A 16,322-nucleotide genomic window follows, 5' to 3' on the forward strand; every position below is an offset into this window, starting at 1 on the left:
TGAGCTCTGAGGCAGAAGTTCTTCCCTGTGAGGGTGCTGAGGCGCTGGCACAGGGTGCCCAGAGAAGCTGTGGCTGGTCCGAAAGGTAATAGTTCTGTTTGGGTTTTGCTCTGGATTGGGTGCACACACACACACTGGAACATATTACAATAAATAAATATCCTGTCTTATTTACTCGTAACAATTTGACACAGAGTTTTTATTTCTTTATGTGAATATAATTTAGTACATTCAATAGATTTTTTTGAAGGCCCGTCTCCAACTGCGGAAGAAATCTGGCTGCTTCAGGAGCAAACGTTCACTCATCCAGTATGTGCCAAAGGCTCCCTGCAAAGCGCTGCAGGATCCAGAGGGATAACGGTCATGGAAAATACAGTGTGATATATTCTAATATAGTTTTCCTACAAATAATTTCACCTGAAGAGGACGAGAGGAATTCCCAAATCCAAAAGTGAAACAACCAAGAAAAACTGTGTAAGGATTGATGTAAATCGTACAGCCTCTTAGATCACGTCTCGCACACAGAGCCAGATTCCATCCCAGTCACACGAGCACACCAGGTAAATAAGCTTTGCAATTATTAGCAATTATCTCTGGAGTGATTGATTTCCACAGGCAGCATTTTTATGGCACTATACAAATCAGGCTGTGTAGATCAGTGCGAGAGTTATATTAGTTTTCTCTTTTAATGCAATAAAACTGTTGAATAAACAATTATGTTCCAGTGCTTATAAATATTAATATAAATCTTGGTCAGCTTTCAAAAGAAAGCTATTTCTCAGAAAGACTTCTTTATCTCGTGATAGGTGTAATGAGCCGTTGTATTGTCACTCAAAAGTGCATCAATTATACCTTGATAGAGGCATTTATACACACAACAAATGTCACACCCGTATGATTATCAAGGAGCTTGATCCTATTCCCCAGCAGTCATCTCTGCATCGCACGTTCCTGCACCTCGTGTGCAGTGCTGGGTAAATCCAAGGTGACAGCTTCCACCCCGGTTGAGCTGGCACCTCCAGGCTCTCTCCGTGCTCTCTGCTTCTCCTTGCAAACCCCAGACACAGCAGCAAGGAGAGCCGGGAGGGACAGGCAGAGCACAGGGCTGTTGCTGGGTGGGCTGATGTCTAACTCTGGAAATGCTTTAACATGACAGGGTTTGATCCCCCCATGCATCAGCCGCTCCAAATCCTGCCTTTCATCCGGCACAGCTCATGGCTCTGCACTGCGCAGGCTCCTGCTTCTTGCTCAGCTCATGTTTGATGGGGATGTCTGATTCTTCCCAGGCACCCCCATCCTATTCGCTTGTCACAAAACTGTGCCTGGAAGGAATTCCACCTCTTCGCCTCATGGGTGCAGGTGTTTCTTCCTCCATTCATGTTTGATGCCACAAATGAGGTTAGGGGAGCCTGGCTGTGACCAGGACGGAGGTGTCTGTACAGGAGGGAAGGATGGTGCCCCCCATGCTCTGGGGCTCCATCAGCCACCGGGCAACTGCAGGCAGGAGCTCAGCTCCCCCATGGACATTCGTTTCCGAGGATTTACCTAAGCACCAGAATTGGACCCAAAACAAAGCTATTCTGAAGGAACATCCCATGGAGAGTTCTCTTAGAGTAACTCTTTTTGGGTCATGATTAAAAATAGGTGCATTTAGAACATAGCCAAACTCTGGTCTCAATCCCACATGTGTCAGGCACTTGGGTTTAGTGTAAGGCTGTGTAACACGGATAGTTGAGGTTTTAATCTCAAAATAATGCCACTTTCAAGGTGAAAACCTTAGTTAAGGAGCCCCGGAGGGAGCCATTGGTCATGCCTTCACCAAAGAGGCTCGGCTGTTGGTTTAAACCAATGACAAGGACATCTGTGTGACCAGATGTGTTGCCCACATTCCCTTGCCTCCCTGATTGCTCCGTAAGGCAGACCTGGGGAATGCCTATTGCTTTGGGAAGCATTAGCGCTTATTTCCCTTTGATAGAAGAAGTTATGAGTATTTTAAATACATCTTGTAGTGAAACAGCAACTTGATTAAGAGCATTTCGTCATCTGTCCCCAGCTTTGAAGCTATATGTACAAAACCCAGTGCAATTATGGTTTCCCCTTGAGAAAATGTTAAATACACCTTTTCTCAGAGAGCGTAGGTGAAGAAACTCCTCACCCATCCACGTATTGTTTGGAGTCTCTCCCATGGAGCAGCATCAACACCATCTAGACCCGAAGGCTAATGCCTGTGTGGCTTTTCTCTCTGTAGAGGCTCTGGCATGAAGCGCAGCGACGCGGAGCAGAGCCCGATGACAGCCAGGTTCATGGCCATGCAGATGCCCATGGAGCCGAGGGTCTGCAGGGAGGAGGGAAGCAGCGAGGAGGGCAGGAGCCGGTCATGCCGCTCGGCCATGTCCATCATGATGGCTTCCATCTGGAAGTGCGTGCCGATGATCCCACAGACGTGGAAAACTTGGTGGCTGTGCCCTGCAGCAAAGCCAAGAGCACTCACCAAGGGCTTCTCTCACCTTGGGCTTCATTCAGACACCACGGGGAGGGCTCAGAGACCTTCTGCCTGGCATCTATTGCCTTTAAATCTTTTAAATGCTGATTTCTGTGGCTTTTATCATCGTGCCTCCAGAGCACAGGGATCTTCCTCTCCAAAATGCAGCTGGGAATGAGGGATGTGCAGCTCGCTGCTGCAGTCCTGGCAGCACTAAGGATCACTGTGCTTGTGTATGGCATAATGGGGGCAACAGGGAAAACCCTAGGACTGCCACCCAGTCTCCTTGGCTCCTGCAGTGCCCTGCCACACTGCTGTGCCAGAGGTGAGGTGTTTTGCCTGAGAAATGAGTGTTTTGTGGTCACAAAACCCTCTGAAACGTTTTGGAACCAGCATGTTTCTGGAGCTGTTCCTGCTTTACCGAGGCAGGACTGCTCTATCTCGTAGGTAAAACCACATATTGAATCCCCAGCAGGGAATAAATTATAACCTCTGGGAGTCACTCATGCATTAATGTGCTTTCTCCCCGCAAATAATGAGGAAACAATTCCAACTCACCCTTTGGCACTTACCAATATAATCAAAGTGTCCTGGCGCGAGTCGCTCTGGCAGATGGCTGGCGAAGATGAAGCAAGTGAGGAAGGCAAAGGCAGTGTGCTTGTAATGGACCGGGATTGCAGCCTCTGTGCAGCTCTCTGCCATGCACAGGTAGAACTGCAGCAGCAAAGAGGTGTCCACGCATGGGGACCATGGAAAGGGAGGAGGAAAACAACACATTAAAGGAGGCAGAGCTGCTCCCCGAGCCCCCATCATCTCTGGCTGCCCATTAGCCAACACCAGGGCAGGACGCAGGGCTCAATACAACAGCTATCACCTCCATTTCATGCAAATCCCAGCCTCATACATCCCATCCTTAGTCCTCACTGCAGCAAAATTCCCACCCCGCTCCAGCTGAGGAACTGGAAAACTGGCAGCTTTCAAAGGCAGTAACTTTCCAGCCTGGGCAAAGTCTGAGCGCAGCGCTTTGAAGTGGAAGGAATCTGCCTATCAATAGGTGCAGGAAAAAATAACCCAATCCCTTTTCCTGCCGGAGTTTGTTTTCCTTTTTAAAAGGGAATATTTTCCCAAATATTTTCAGGCTAAGATGTAGCAGCTGATATTCCCAACCCTGCAGCGAGCCACCATCCTGGTGCTGTGACCGCAGGGAGCCGTACCCTGTAGAAGAGAGGGATGCTGTCGAAGAGGTACGGGTACACGAAGGCCAGGATGCGGGAAGCCTTGCTGAGCATGGGCCGCTCCACCTCCAGAAACCTAGAGGGAAACAGAGGAGGTAATTCCCACGGCACAGCACTGCGGATTGGGCTGGTGTAAGGGCTGGATTCCATTAGTCTGGATTCCACTGCTGGGATTGCAGCGCAGACACTGCACATCCACCCTCCCATCAACACCTTGAATTCAGCCAGAGCAGCAAGGGCTTTGTCTGCTGAAGGTATTAAAGCTGAGACCACCTCCAGCTCATGTGGCTGAACCTTGAGCTGAGGGAGGCAGGATTTATAAGCCACAGCTTCTCTGGGCAACCTGTGCCAGCCCCTCACCGCCCTCATAGGGAAGAATTATTTCCTAATGTCTAATCTAAATCTCTCCTCTGTCAGGTTTTCAACTGAGTTTTCACTCTTGGTTTTGAATCCGAGCTTTCTGAGCCCAGCAATCGAGGAGAATACATCTGCCTTGGCTTGGAAGGCTTGGTAGATAATGCAGCATTCAGGCTGTGCTCATCACTGTTAATTAAGCTGTATCACAGCTTATGGCTGAAATGCATGAAACGTGACAGCATCCTGCTTTTGTACACCCTGCCAGGACTTGGTGATTGCCATTGCAGAGAATGCATGGAGAGAGTTACCGAAATCACAACCTAAATGAATTAAACAAGTTACTTTTTAATGACATCACCATTCTAATGGAAGCAGCAGCCTGTTGGTTATAGCCCTACCGTAGATGAGGAGGAAAGTGCATGTCTGGGCAGGGAATAATATCCTGCATTTTGTTCTGCAGGAAATCACGGTGATGAGATGTAGGACTTTGCCCAAACAGAGCCACTGTAACCCCAGCACAGTGCTCTCTTCACAGCAGATGGCTGGAGATGTAGCAGAGTCCATGTGTGCTCTGTTCTCAGCATGAAAAGCCCGTTCAGGTCTCTCTGCTTTCACGGTGAATGGTTTGGATTGGAAAGGACCTTCAGATCAACAGATCAACACCTTCCTTCAGATGCCCCATGGAAAGTCCCTGCCAAATCACGACGCTGCTTCCTCCCATGCATTAACATTGACCTTCATGGGGCACATCAGGAGGCTGAGCATGCTCTGCTGCCGCGTTTGGCTGCGGTGCAGCAGCTCGGGCAGGTTCAACACCCAGCACTGATGGTGTGAGCGTGAGCCTGGGTCCTGCTCCTGCCTCTCCCCTCGAGTGACCCCGCAGAGCCCAGCCCAGGGAGCGGCTGTGGAGCAGCCCCAGCAGCATTGCTGTGCCCGGGCAGGTCCCTCCCAGCACCACCACCCATTGCACAGCTCCATGAGCTCCTGTGACCCGGCTTCAACTTGGGCCCGGAACCTGCCCTGTGCTGGGCTGATGCTGCGAGGGCTGGAGCAGCTCTGCTCTGGAGCCAGGCTGAGAGAGCTGGGCTGGGGCAGCCTGGAGAAGAGAAGGCTCCTGAAGGGGAGACCTTAGAGCAGCTCCAGTGCCTAAAGGGGCTCCAGGAAACCTGGAGAAGGGCTTTGGACAAGGGCCTGTAGGGACAGGACAGGGGGAATGGCTTTAACCTGCACTGACAGGGAGATGCTGACAAATTGCAGATCAATATTTGTTGTTTTAAACAATCCGAATTAACCCGGGACCGATCTCAAGTTGCTGATTATTTCCTAAGTGTTATCTTCAAGTGGATTAGCTCATGGTCAGTGAGCTTCCTTTGCTAAACCCCTCTAATGAGACAATAGAGATGCACGACACAATGAGGGGGAAAAGAGGCAAAAAGAAGGAAAGAAATGAGGAATATAAGGAAAAAATACAAGCCCCAACTGGCATCATGCACTGAGAGATCCGAGAGAGATCCTTCACTTTGCAGTACCACTCTGTAATACCAAGGATAGGTACTAATCTTTCACCCCAGGGAGTTACTCCAGCCAGTAACCCACAGACCAAAAGGTGAGAGGATATTCCTGCACTCAACAGACACTTAAATGAGCCAGATTTTCAGGAATATCGAGAGCTCAGCACTCTGCTCTCAGAGGGATGTGTCGATGCATCCCACCCTGCAGCGTGATTTCCTCCTGCTGCCTTTGCCAGGGCGTAGGAGCATCTTTATCCCTGCCAAGGCAGCAGCATCCAAACACAGCCCTGTGCTGGGGCGGGCAGGGAGGAAAGACCCCCAGGGTTATGTGATGCTGTGATGAGCAACCACAGACACGGAGCAGCCAGAGGCACCCCAAAACACAGAATGGAAGGCAGGAGTGATGCCAAGTGATTCACAGCACTCGTGGAAGCAGGGATTGACCATTCTGCACAGCAAGCTGCCTGTTGGTGCAGGGACACACATGGGGGCTTCCCAAACAGCCTGCAGGGAGGGCTCTCCCATGGGTGAAATGAGCCCCAGGCAGGCAGAGGGAGGTCCAGCACGGCGTGCAGCACAGGCAGCCAGCCCAGCAGTTGTTTGAGCTATTCCAAACAAGTTGTCTGATGCCATCCAGGAACAAGCTCCTGCACACGCGGAGCTGCTCGTGCTTTGGGAATGATGCAGCCGGCTGTGAGAACGCTGCGGTTCCCCCTGCAAAGCTGCTGCACACATGGATAAACACACAGACATGTATAAACACACCTGCACATACACATACAGACACACAGACACATGTAAACATACCTGCACACACACATATGAACATACAGACATGTATCAACACACCTGCACATACACATACAGACACACAGGCACATGTAAACATACCTGCACACACACATATGAACATACAGACATGTATCAACACACCTGCACATACACATACAGACACACAGGCACATGTAAACATACCTGCACACACACATATGAACATACAGACATGTATCAACACACCTGCACATACACATACAGACACACAGACGCATGTTCTCCAGCACCATAGGAAATGACCTTCTGAACCTCCACAAATTAAAGCTACTTCATTCAAGTTGTATTTTTGATCATCAAACTCTCCCAGTGCCAACAGGCAACATGTTTCCCAACCCAAAAGTCCCCTTTTCCCCACTTCTGAACTCAAGGCTCATCTTTGTAATTGAAACCCTTCACTACTAACACTCGTTACTGATCGTGCTGCAGCAACCACAGAGATAGAGCCGCAGCTTACCTGGAGTAGCAGGACAGGCTGGTGCTGACGACGGTGTTGAACACGGCGATGGGCACGTAGCAGTGGTGGAAGGTGCTGTTGACCCATCCCGCTGGGAAGATGTACGCCGAGTATGCCAGCGCGGAGCCTGGGAACGCAGGAGGAGCCCGGTGAGCTCTGGTCCCACCAGCACCTTCAGCATCCTCCTGGGAGCAGCTGTGAGCCTCTGAGCTTGCGTTTGGCCTCACGAAAGGGAGGGATGAATGAAGGTAGAAGAAGTGGCCAAAGGGAGCATCAGGAGATGCTCCAACAACCAGCTCCTGCAGATGCTTTTCCATGAGGAACCAGAGGCACCTTGGGCCATGCAAAGACCCCGGTTGCTACTGCTTGCCCTGGGCTTGTCCCCAGCAAGGTGCCATTGACTTCACTGGCAGCATTTGTCTTTAACCTGCTTTTTTACCCTTATTCTCTTTACTACAAAGACTGAAGAATGTCCCAGAGCCAGGCCTCCATCCCAGGGCTGCCCACTATGAAACCCAGCCCCAAACTACTATTTGTGGTAGTATCAGAGATGAATCACAGAATGGTTTGGGTTGGAAAGGACCTTAAGATTATCCACTTCCAACCCCCTGCCATGGGCAGGGACACCTCACACTAGAGCATGTTGCCCAAGGCTCTGTCCAACCTGCCCTTCCCAAGCACCAGGCTGCGGGGAGGAGGAAGAGGAGGAATGGAAACTACACAGGATGGGTCCCATGGGTAGGACCCATCTGAGCACCCAGTGTTCAGCCTGATGCTGCTGCTCCTGCTGCCCCGGGGACCAGCACCCCATGGACGCCTCTGCCAGCCCTCCCATCCTTACCCAGGCTGTACATGCTGAGAGCAGCGTAGTCGAAGAAGTAGCAGATGTGCCGGGCGCGGGTGGACATGGTGCTGAAGGTGTGGGCACAGCTGGAGGCCAGCGGGTAGATGCAGCAGGTCAGGAGGTAGGCGAGGAGGGGCCAGGCATTGGGGTCCTCCCGGCCCCCTGGGCCCTGCAGCCGCCCCACCAGGGTCCACACGAAGTACCTATGGGACAGAGGACAGCATCGCACCCATGGGTGTCCCCATCCCTGCTCCTTCGTCTCACCATGGAGACCCACCGCCTCCTCCCGTGGATGCTGAAGCCCCAGGGGATGGTACCCACCAGGCAGGCACAAAGTGTGTCCAGATGTTGAGTGTCTCATTCGTCATCTGGAAGACGCTGAGGAGGCAATCTGCTGCCGAGCTCCGGGGCGGGCGATACCCAAAGAGGATGCCCTGCTCCTGGTACCCCTGCAAGGCACGGGGGGCAGTTGGAGGAGAGGGTTGAAGGGTGCCCAAAGGAGGGAGACCATAATTCAGGGCCCTGCTGCAAGGACAGAGCTGTGTCCTGTCCCCCGTGGAGGGACTGAGCCCTTCCCCAAGGGGAATTGGACACCCCACACACCGCTCCCACTTATCCCACCCCAAAACCCCCCCAAAACCTCAGGCTTGGGGAAGAAAACCTCCTCTCTGACCTTAGGCACTTGGTTGATGCTGAGCAGCCGGGGTAACTTGATGCTCAGCATCGTGTGGGTTGAGGATCCAGCTCCAAGGGATGTTTTCAGCTCAGCTTCCCTGTGGAGAGCCCTGGAGGTGCTTCATATCCCGCCTGGACCCCTCTCACATGCCATGGGGGAGGAGATGGGATGGGGATGGCCGAAGCGATGCTTCCCGGGTTCGGGATGGGTGGCCTGGGGGAGACAAGCATCCATGGGGATGTGGCACTGTGTTCCAATGGGAGATCCCAAACCCACATGTGTCAAACGTTTCCTGAGGGGTTCCATGGAACGGGGAGGGGAGATGGTATCCTGTACCTGAAAGGGGCAGAGGGAGAAGGACAGCACGTCCCTGTGCCCACCACCTAGAGGGACTGGAATTCCCTGTTATCACCCCATCGGCACCACATCCCGGGGCACCTCAAGTTCACACAGAAAGCCCTTTCTGTGGGGCTGGGGGTCCCCTCAGGGAAGCTCCCCATTCAACATCCCATCACCACAGTGCAGCCCCTCCAGCCCCACATCTCCATCTCTTACCTGCTGACGGTTTTGGTGCCACCTCTCCCCCCTGGGCCTCCACCTCCGGGCTGTGAAATAAAGGTGGGAAGGAGATGATGTCCTGCCCCCTCCTGCCAACACAGTGTCCCCGGGGCTCTGCGACCCTCCAGCCCAGGGGCCATGGGAAGAGCCCCCTCAGTCTCCCGGGAGCTGCTCCTGGATGCTGTTCCATGCAGCCATCCTGCACCTTCACCCCGGGACATGCTGAGGTTCCCCCCAAGCACGCATGGCCCGAGCAGCCGGTCCCAGCGCAGCCCCTTTGCTGCCCCTTCCCAGACCCTGGCGTTACCCTTCGTCTCCCCCTGCTCTTCCTCCTGCCCGTGCCCTGCGTGTCTGAGCAGCTCCAGTGCAAACACAGGGGCAAAGCACCGCAGGCTCCTGCATGGGAGTGCCCGGGGAGAGGGAGGTGGCTGCGGGTGGCTGCAGGAAGGGAAAGATTAACCAGGCAGCAGTTAAATCCCGACCTAAAGCGAAGCTAGAAACGCTTTGGTTAAAGATTAGACTTAAATGAGGATGTTTCTCATGGCTGTTGAACTGTGTGTGTGCTGCCTCAGTGCAGAGACTGCAGCCCCCTCGGTATTTCCACTCTTCTCCATGGGGGAATGGGGATGGGGATGCTGCAGCGGCCTCCAGAGCCTTGGGACATAGGGAGTGAGGGCAGGGAGTGGGGGTAAGGAATGAATCCAGAAAGTCAGGGTAGGGAACAAAAACAGTAAGTGAGAGCAGGGAATGAAGGCAGGGAGTGAGAGCAGGGAATAAGGCAGGGATGGAGGGCAGGGAAGGAAGGCAGGAAGTCAGGGTAGGGAATGAAGGCAGGGATGAGGGTAGGGAATGAAAGCAGGGACTGAGGTCAGGGGGTGAGGGCTGCCGTTGGTATTTGCGTGCTCCAGAGGCACAGGGCAGCCCGGCACAGCTCTGCCTTTGCGGGTCCCTGGTGTGACAGAGCACAGGGCACAGGTAACGAGCCCTTCCCACAGGGTGCGGGAGCGCTGGGCTGCAGCGAGCCCCCGGCGCGGGGTGCGCTCGGTACAACCGGACAAGCCGGGACCGGTCCCTGTGTGCATCCCGCAGGACGTGCGGAGCGCGGTGAGTCACCGCGGCCGGGCGCGCCCGGTCGCCGCCTCCGGACGAGTCTTTCCACCGCGGCGGCAGCAGCGTGGGACGAGGGACGGGGCCACGTCAGAGCCGCGACCTCTGCGAACGGGGGTTACGGCTGCGGGCTCGGCCCTGCCTCATCCTCACCCTCCTCATCCTCACCCTGCCACGGCCGTGCACAATGTGCCGTGGGGATGTCGGGCACCACAGGCTGCGGGGCCAGCCCGGGAGCGGGTTCCTGCCTGGGACCAGTTTCCACCCTTCACAGAATCCCACCTGGTTTGTGTTGGAAGGGACCTTAAAGCTCATCCAGTTCCAACCCCTGCCACGGGCAGGGACACCTTCCACTAGAGCAGGTTGCTCCAAGCCCCTGTGTCCAACCTGGCCTTGAACACTGCCAGGGATGGGGCAGCCACAGCTTCTCTGGGCACCCTGTGCCAGCGCCTCAGCACCCTCACAGGGAAGAGCTTCTGCCTCAGAGCTCATCTCAATCTCCCCTCGGGCAGGTTAAAGCCATTCCCCTTGTCCTGTCCCTACAGGCCCTTGTCCAAAGCCCCTCTCCAGGTTGCCACCCTTAAAGGCTGCGGTTTGTCCCTGGTCGCCTCATCACTGTCCCTCCGTGGGCTTGGCTCCAGTGAGCGTGGTTGCTGCCCTGTGGCTCTCCCCATGGCACAGCTCTCCATGGTACAGCTCTCGTGCCAGCACCAACTGGTGTCTTTTAATGGAAGGGACAATATTTTAGCAGTTAATGATTAACTTTTATGAGTTCCTTACAGCAGCGCAGGGAAAGGGTGAGTTGAGCTGGGAAGGAGCAGCCCGGCTCCTCCAAGCACTCAGCAACGGGACATGCCAAGACCTTTCCCAGCAGAACAACAGAGGCTTTGTAGGAGCTGTTGCTGCTGCGGGCGGCTGCTGGTATCTGCTCAGGGCTGAGATGAGCAGCTCCAGGCACACACATGGGCTTAAGGCTTTCCAAACCCAGCACAACTTGGGCACGTGTTTGAGCTCTTTGCCAGAGCTTCCCTCCCTCCTCCTCGGTCTCAGCGCCTCATCCCAATCCCAAAACACTCCTGAGTGGAACTTCCATCAGCTGCAAACAGCTGGCAACAGCCACGAGCTGCTGGTGCTGCGGGAGGGCAGGGAGAAAGCACCGTGCAGCCAGCCCCATCCACGCACAGCTCCTTCCCACCTCCACCTTTCCTTATGAGTGGAATCACCCCCAGCACGGACCCAGGGGCGAGCACACCCTCAGCAGCGAGGAAAAGCAGCAGGATTTAGGGGGGAACAGCGGAGCGGGCGGTACTTACGGCCCCGCCGCCGGGAGCAGGGCTGGGTCGGATGCTGCGTTATCCCTGGCGCTGGCTCTGGGCGACTGTTATTACTCATCTGTGTACAAACACATTCCACATGGTCCGGGTGCGGGCAGCCACGCGAGCGGGATTGGGGCGGGATCGGGGCAGGATTGGGGCAGGGAGGCTCTGCTGGCTCCCGGTGGGATGATCCCAGAAGCAGGGGAGGACAAGGCCAGCCGCTCCGGCTGCGTTCCCAGATGAGGAGCGAATGAATTCTGGCTCCTCTTGGAGTGGAACAGGAAAAAGGCAACAAAACAAAACCGGAAACAGCCGCGGCCAAGCGCTCGCGGGTCGTGCTCGGGATTAGCTTCAGCCGGGCTGCGAGGAAGTGGAATAGGGGCAGGGAAAGACATTAACTCCAGAGCGCCCTGTGCATCCTCACCGCATGGGCCCTGCCGCATCCGGAGACACCCCAGACTCACTCAACATCCTCCAAGGAGGGAGTTAAAACCCTCCCGCAGATGGGGCAGGAGATGCTCCCAAAGAGCCCCGCATCATTCTCGGCTGGGTGGATGGATGACCACAGCCACGGGTTATGGGGTCCCCTTGGGTACCACAGAGCAGGAGCCACCAGCTTAAGTCCCCCACTTGCAAACCCCAGCGCATTTCCCCTTCTCCTCCCCACAAAGCCACTGTTTGAGCGCAGCCGTTGGTAACGTGTTGCACAATAGCTGAGCAGAGCCGGGGACGTGGGTGCTGCTCCTGTTTTATTCAGTAGCTGTTGGAACCGGAGCCAAGCGGAATGTGCTGCTCGCAGGGAGAAGCAATCGGGTCAGTTGGAATCCGGGCTGGTGAATGCACCGCGCTACCCTGCATTCTAATCACAAGGGAAAGTCTCTCACAGCAGTTTCTGGTGTGAGCGCCTTAACCCTCCCCTGCCGGCTTCCCATCGGAGAGCGGCTTCCCAGGGATCCGCAAGCCCCTTTTGGGTGCAATCCCCACCATGAGGGATGCCTGGGGCTGGGACTGAGCCCATTGCTCCGTGTTGGAGGTTGACCCAGTGGCCAGCTCATGGCATCAACACGCACTGAGGCAGGGGCTTGGTAACACATTGAACCCTCCTGTGCCAGGCCTGGGCCACCTATGGATGTTCTGCACATTAGGAGCTCGGATCCACTTTGTGCCCTGCTTGGCTTCATTCAGAACAGCCTCAGCTCACAACAACGACCTTTACAGACAACTCATTCCCTTTCATTTGGAAAATCCAACGCGGAGCTGCACAGTCAGCTCTCGTATTCCCATTCCATGGATGTCACCTTGTGGGTTGTCCCTTGCTGGTGTTTGCACTGCGGTTGTGCCCAGCAATGCCCGCTGCCAAGGTGCTGCTGCTGAAGGGCAGCAAAGGGTGCAGTAGGTGCCCTTGTCCTCCATGGGCACCCATGGGTGCTGAGCAGGCATTGGAACAGGCTGCCCAGGGCAGTGCTGGAGTCACCGTCCCTGCAAGTGTTCACACCCCGTGTAGCCGAGGCCTCAGTGCCATGGGTTAGTGGTGGCCTTGGCAGTGCTGGGGAATGGTTGGACTTGATGAGCTTAAAGGTCTTTTCCAACCTGGTTGGTTCCATGAGCTGCTCTGCAGGATGAGGCCCCGCAGGGCTGCGGGAGCCGGACACGAGGCGTTGGCGCTGAGGCGGCGATGCTTGCTGCAGAGCGTGAATAAAGTGGATAAGAATTAAATGAGCCTAATTAAACATGTGGGTTCTGGCTCAATTAAACATTAACCACTTCTCCCTTTGCACCTCCCGGCAGCAGCTCCAGAGGCTGCCGGGGGAGGCCCATGGCTGGGGCCTTGGCGGGGAGGTGGTGGCTCCACACCGGAGAAACTACCCAGGAGGGAAGGGATGAGCCCTGACAACGTGCCCTCTGTACGGATGGGAAACCAGGCTCCTTCTGGCTACACTAACCCCCCAGGGTAGAATCATGGAATGGTTTGTGTTGGAAGGGACCTTAAAGCTCATCCAGCTCCAACCCCCTGCCCTGGGCAGGGACACCTTCCACTAGAGCTGGTTGCTCCAAGCCCCTGTGTCCAACCTGGGAAGGGACTATGGAGCAGCTCGGGCTTTGCTCCAGTGTTTCCTCCCGTCCTGCATCCCGGTGGATACCCCAACATCTGGAAAACAAAGCAGGGAGCACTGAGGTGGCTGAGCCTGGGTGGATAAAGGGGAACCTGGTCAAAATCCCTATGGCAGATCCCCAGGACCCTCAGTCCCTGCATGGAGCTGGTCCTGGCTGCCGGCACATCCCACCTCCTGCGACATTTCTGGCTCCAGCTGCCTTAATTAATACTTTTAATTACAGAATGAATACTGTGACACGTTCTGCTTATGGGGTGTGAGATGGGGAATGTGCCAGCGTTGATGTTACCATCACGTTCTGGGGTTTGGCAGCCGGGAACAGGGATGATGCTGCAGGAAGCGCAGAGAAGCGGCTCTGGAAAACCAATGGGGAAGGAAGCGGGTGCTGAGGAGGAGCCACATCACAGGAGAGGAGCCAAATCCTCACTGGAGCACTGGGATTCCACAGGGAACATCACCCCCGGCCCTTCCTCGGCATCCTCAGTGCAGGAACCAGTTCCCAATGTAAACCTATGTCTGGGAAGTGCTTCCTCACACCCTCACCCTCATCATTCCCTGGAGCTTCAGGCACTGCCTGCCTGCCCGTGGCTCCACACAAGCCAGTGTATAACAACGAGCACCACTCAGTGTCAGTATTTAATCCCTCATCCCGGGTTAAGCACCCACAGCCATTCCCATTGCCGGGCAGAGGGAAGTGGCTTTTAACCACCCGCTGCTCCTGCTGACATTTGATTGTTCCAACACAGCCCAGGGAAAACAAGAAGCCACAGTGGAATATCGAGGCATTTAATAGGATCCAGCCAAACCCTGGGAAGGCTTGGGATAAAGACGGGATTGCAATCAAAAGGCCTCTTTATGATCAAATTAAGGAGTTTGTATTCCCCACCCGAGCGGTGCCGTTTGGATTTGCTTCTTGTTTTCCCCTCCCAGTAATGGGCTTTGTAGAAATAAGACTTCATAGATGCTTCCTGGCTGGAATACTGGATACTGCAGTGCTGGGGGGAGCATGATGGGGTCCCTCAGGGCTCTGCCATGGGATGAGCAGCCCCAAGCCCTGCATCCTCAGCCTCAAGAGGCCACAAGCCCCTTTTTGAGCATCCTCGAAGCCTCTTTTCACCCCCAGCAAGGTTCAGCCAAGATCTCACTCACAAACAGGCACATTGGGCCCAGGGAACGTGCCTGTGCCCCATTTACATCTCCCAGTGCAGGTAAAGGAGCTGCCCACCAGAAAATGCTGTTAGTTTAGCCTTGCTTTGGAGGGAAAACCAAACCAAACCAACACCAGAGACACCTCATCTTCACCACCACCGAAAGCACGACCTGACGCCAGCCCACACCAAGGGCAAGAGCAAAACCTCAAGCGCTTGACGCCAGGCTGATACTCTTGTTTCTTCCCACACCAGAATACATCTCCTTGCTGTGATGTATTCATAGCACAAGGAGCCACCAGCTCCTGGTCCAAAGGTCTGATGACACCTCAGATGAAGCAATAACTCCTCTGCCCCATGGATGGATGCAGGAGATGCACAGGACCCATCTGTCCCGGTGGGTGCAGACAGAGCGACCACAGAGAGGGTGGTTATTACCATGGCACAAGATGCTCCATCCTGTTCATCTTAGAGCTCCTCCGCTACTTGCTGAGAGAGACAAACTGAACACAGAGAGCTCTTAGAATATTGACTGTCCTAAAGACCAGAGTTCCAACATTTGCACTTCACCATTGCAAACCTCCACCTCGGTTAATAGGCTGAGACACGGAGCACTTGGCATTTAAACAGCTCCTGCTGGGCTTGGGAGAGATTAGGCAAGGACAGAAGAGGGTATTTAGCATTCAGGAGGTGCAAGGCATGCACGGGAGTTATCAGTCACTCCGGGCAGATGGGAAACGTATCTCCTTGCACCACAAACTGAGCAGCAAACATTGCAATCCATCACCAAGACAACGGATCTCGATCCACTTCTACTTTCAATTCACACATTTTTAACTAACTGCTAAGTAATTGAAAACGGGGGTTTCCACCCAAGCAGCTGGGAAATGGTCCGGAAGCAAAATCAACCCTGGCCAAGTCAAACGTGGCATCCCGGTCACGTCTACAGCCAAGGAGGAACCAGCTTCCCATTGACCACCTTCTGCATCAAGGTGGGAAGCATCGCTCCAGGCATGGGGTGGCTGAGGCAGAAGTGACCTCAATCCCAATATTTTGGGGGGAACTTTGGTAGGAATTGCATATTTTTAGCTGAAAATAGGAATTGAGAGCAGTGCAATTCTTGCGTGTTAGAGGCGACCTCAGCCTCTTGTCTTTGTTAGGATGGCTTTTAGTGAGCAGTCAGTTATAAATTGGTATTTTACAAATATCACAGAAACCCAAAGTAAGATCAATTCAGGAGAAATCACAGAATGGGATTCTATGGTGGGACCTTATAGCTCATCCAGCTCCGACCCCTGCCACGGGCAGGGACACCTTCCACTAGAGCAGGTTGCTCCAAGCCCCTGTGTCCAACCTGGCCTTGAACACTGCCAGGGATGGGGCAGCCACAGCTTCTCTGGGCACCCTGTGCCAGCGCCTCAGCACCCTCACAGGGAAGAGCTTCTGCCTCAGAGCTCATCTCAATCTCCCCTCGGGCAGGTTAAAGCCATTCCCCTTGTCTTGTCCCTACATCCCTTGTCCAAAGCCCCTCTCCAGGTTTCCTGTAGGCACCTCAAGTCACCAAACTCTTAACTCTTGAAAAAGCATGTTTTCCATCTTAATTACAATAAAACCCTTCTTGGATACCTTAAAAGAAGACATCTCCAACCCACTACGACAGCAGCTCATGGGGGCTCACCTGCGACC

General features: G+C 54.3%; 1 protein-coding gene across 4 annotated transcripts; it reads right to left on the reverse strand.

The window, feature by feature from the left end:
• Positions 1 to 180: 180 nt before the first annotated feature.
• On the reverse strand, positions 181 to 15,986 carry PAQR5 (progestin and adipoQ receptor family member 5). 4 transcript variants are annotated; one of them, XM_030497587.1, is made up of 9 exons: positions 11,372 to 11,622; positions 8,949 to 8,998; positions 8,391 to 8,606; positions 8,039 to 8,166; positions 7,715 to 7,920; positions 6,874 to 7,000; positions 3,697 to 3,793; positions 3,055 to 3,196; positions 181 to 2,466 (listed from the first exon to the last, which is right to left on the reverse strand). In XM_030497587.1, exons 3-9 carry the CDS (start codon positions 8,439 to 8,441, stop codon positions 2,219 to 2,221), a joined length of 999 nt encoding a protein of 332 aa, XP_030353447.1. In that variant the 5' UTR covers positions 8,442 to 8,606; positions 8,949 to 8,998; positions 11,372 to 11,622; the 3' UTR covers positions 181 to 2,218. The 4 variants fall into 4 exon arrangements, with proteins under 4 accessions (XP_030353447.1, XP_030353449.1, XP_030353448.1 ...); XM_030497589.1 differs by lacking the exon at positions 11,372 to 11,622 and adding an exon at positions 9,259 to 9,667; XM_030497588.1 differs by lacking the exon at positions 11,372 to 11,622 and having other exon boundaries at positions 8,949 to 9,667.
• Between the last annotated feature and the right edge of the window lie 336 nt (positions 15,987 to 16,322).

Source organism: Strigops habroptila, chromosome 9 (assembly GCF_004027225.2).
Source record: "Strigops habroptila isolate Jane chromosome 9, bStrHab1.2.pri, whole genome shotgun sequence".
Lineage (NCBI taxonomy): Eukaryota > Metazoa > Chordata > Aves > Psittaciformes > Psittacidae > Strigops > Strigops habroptila.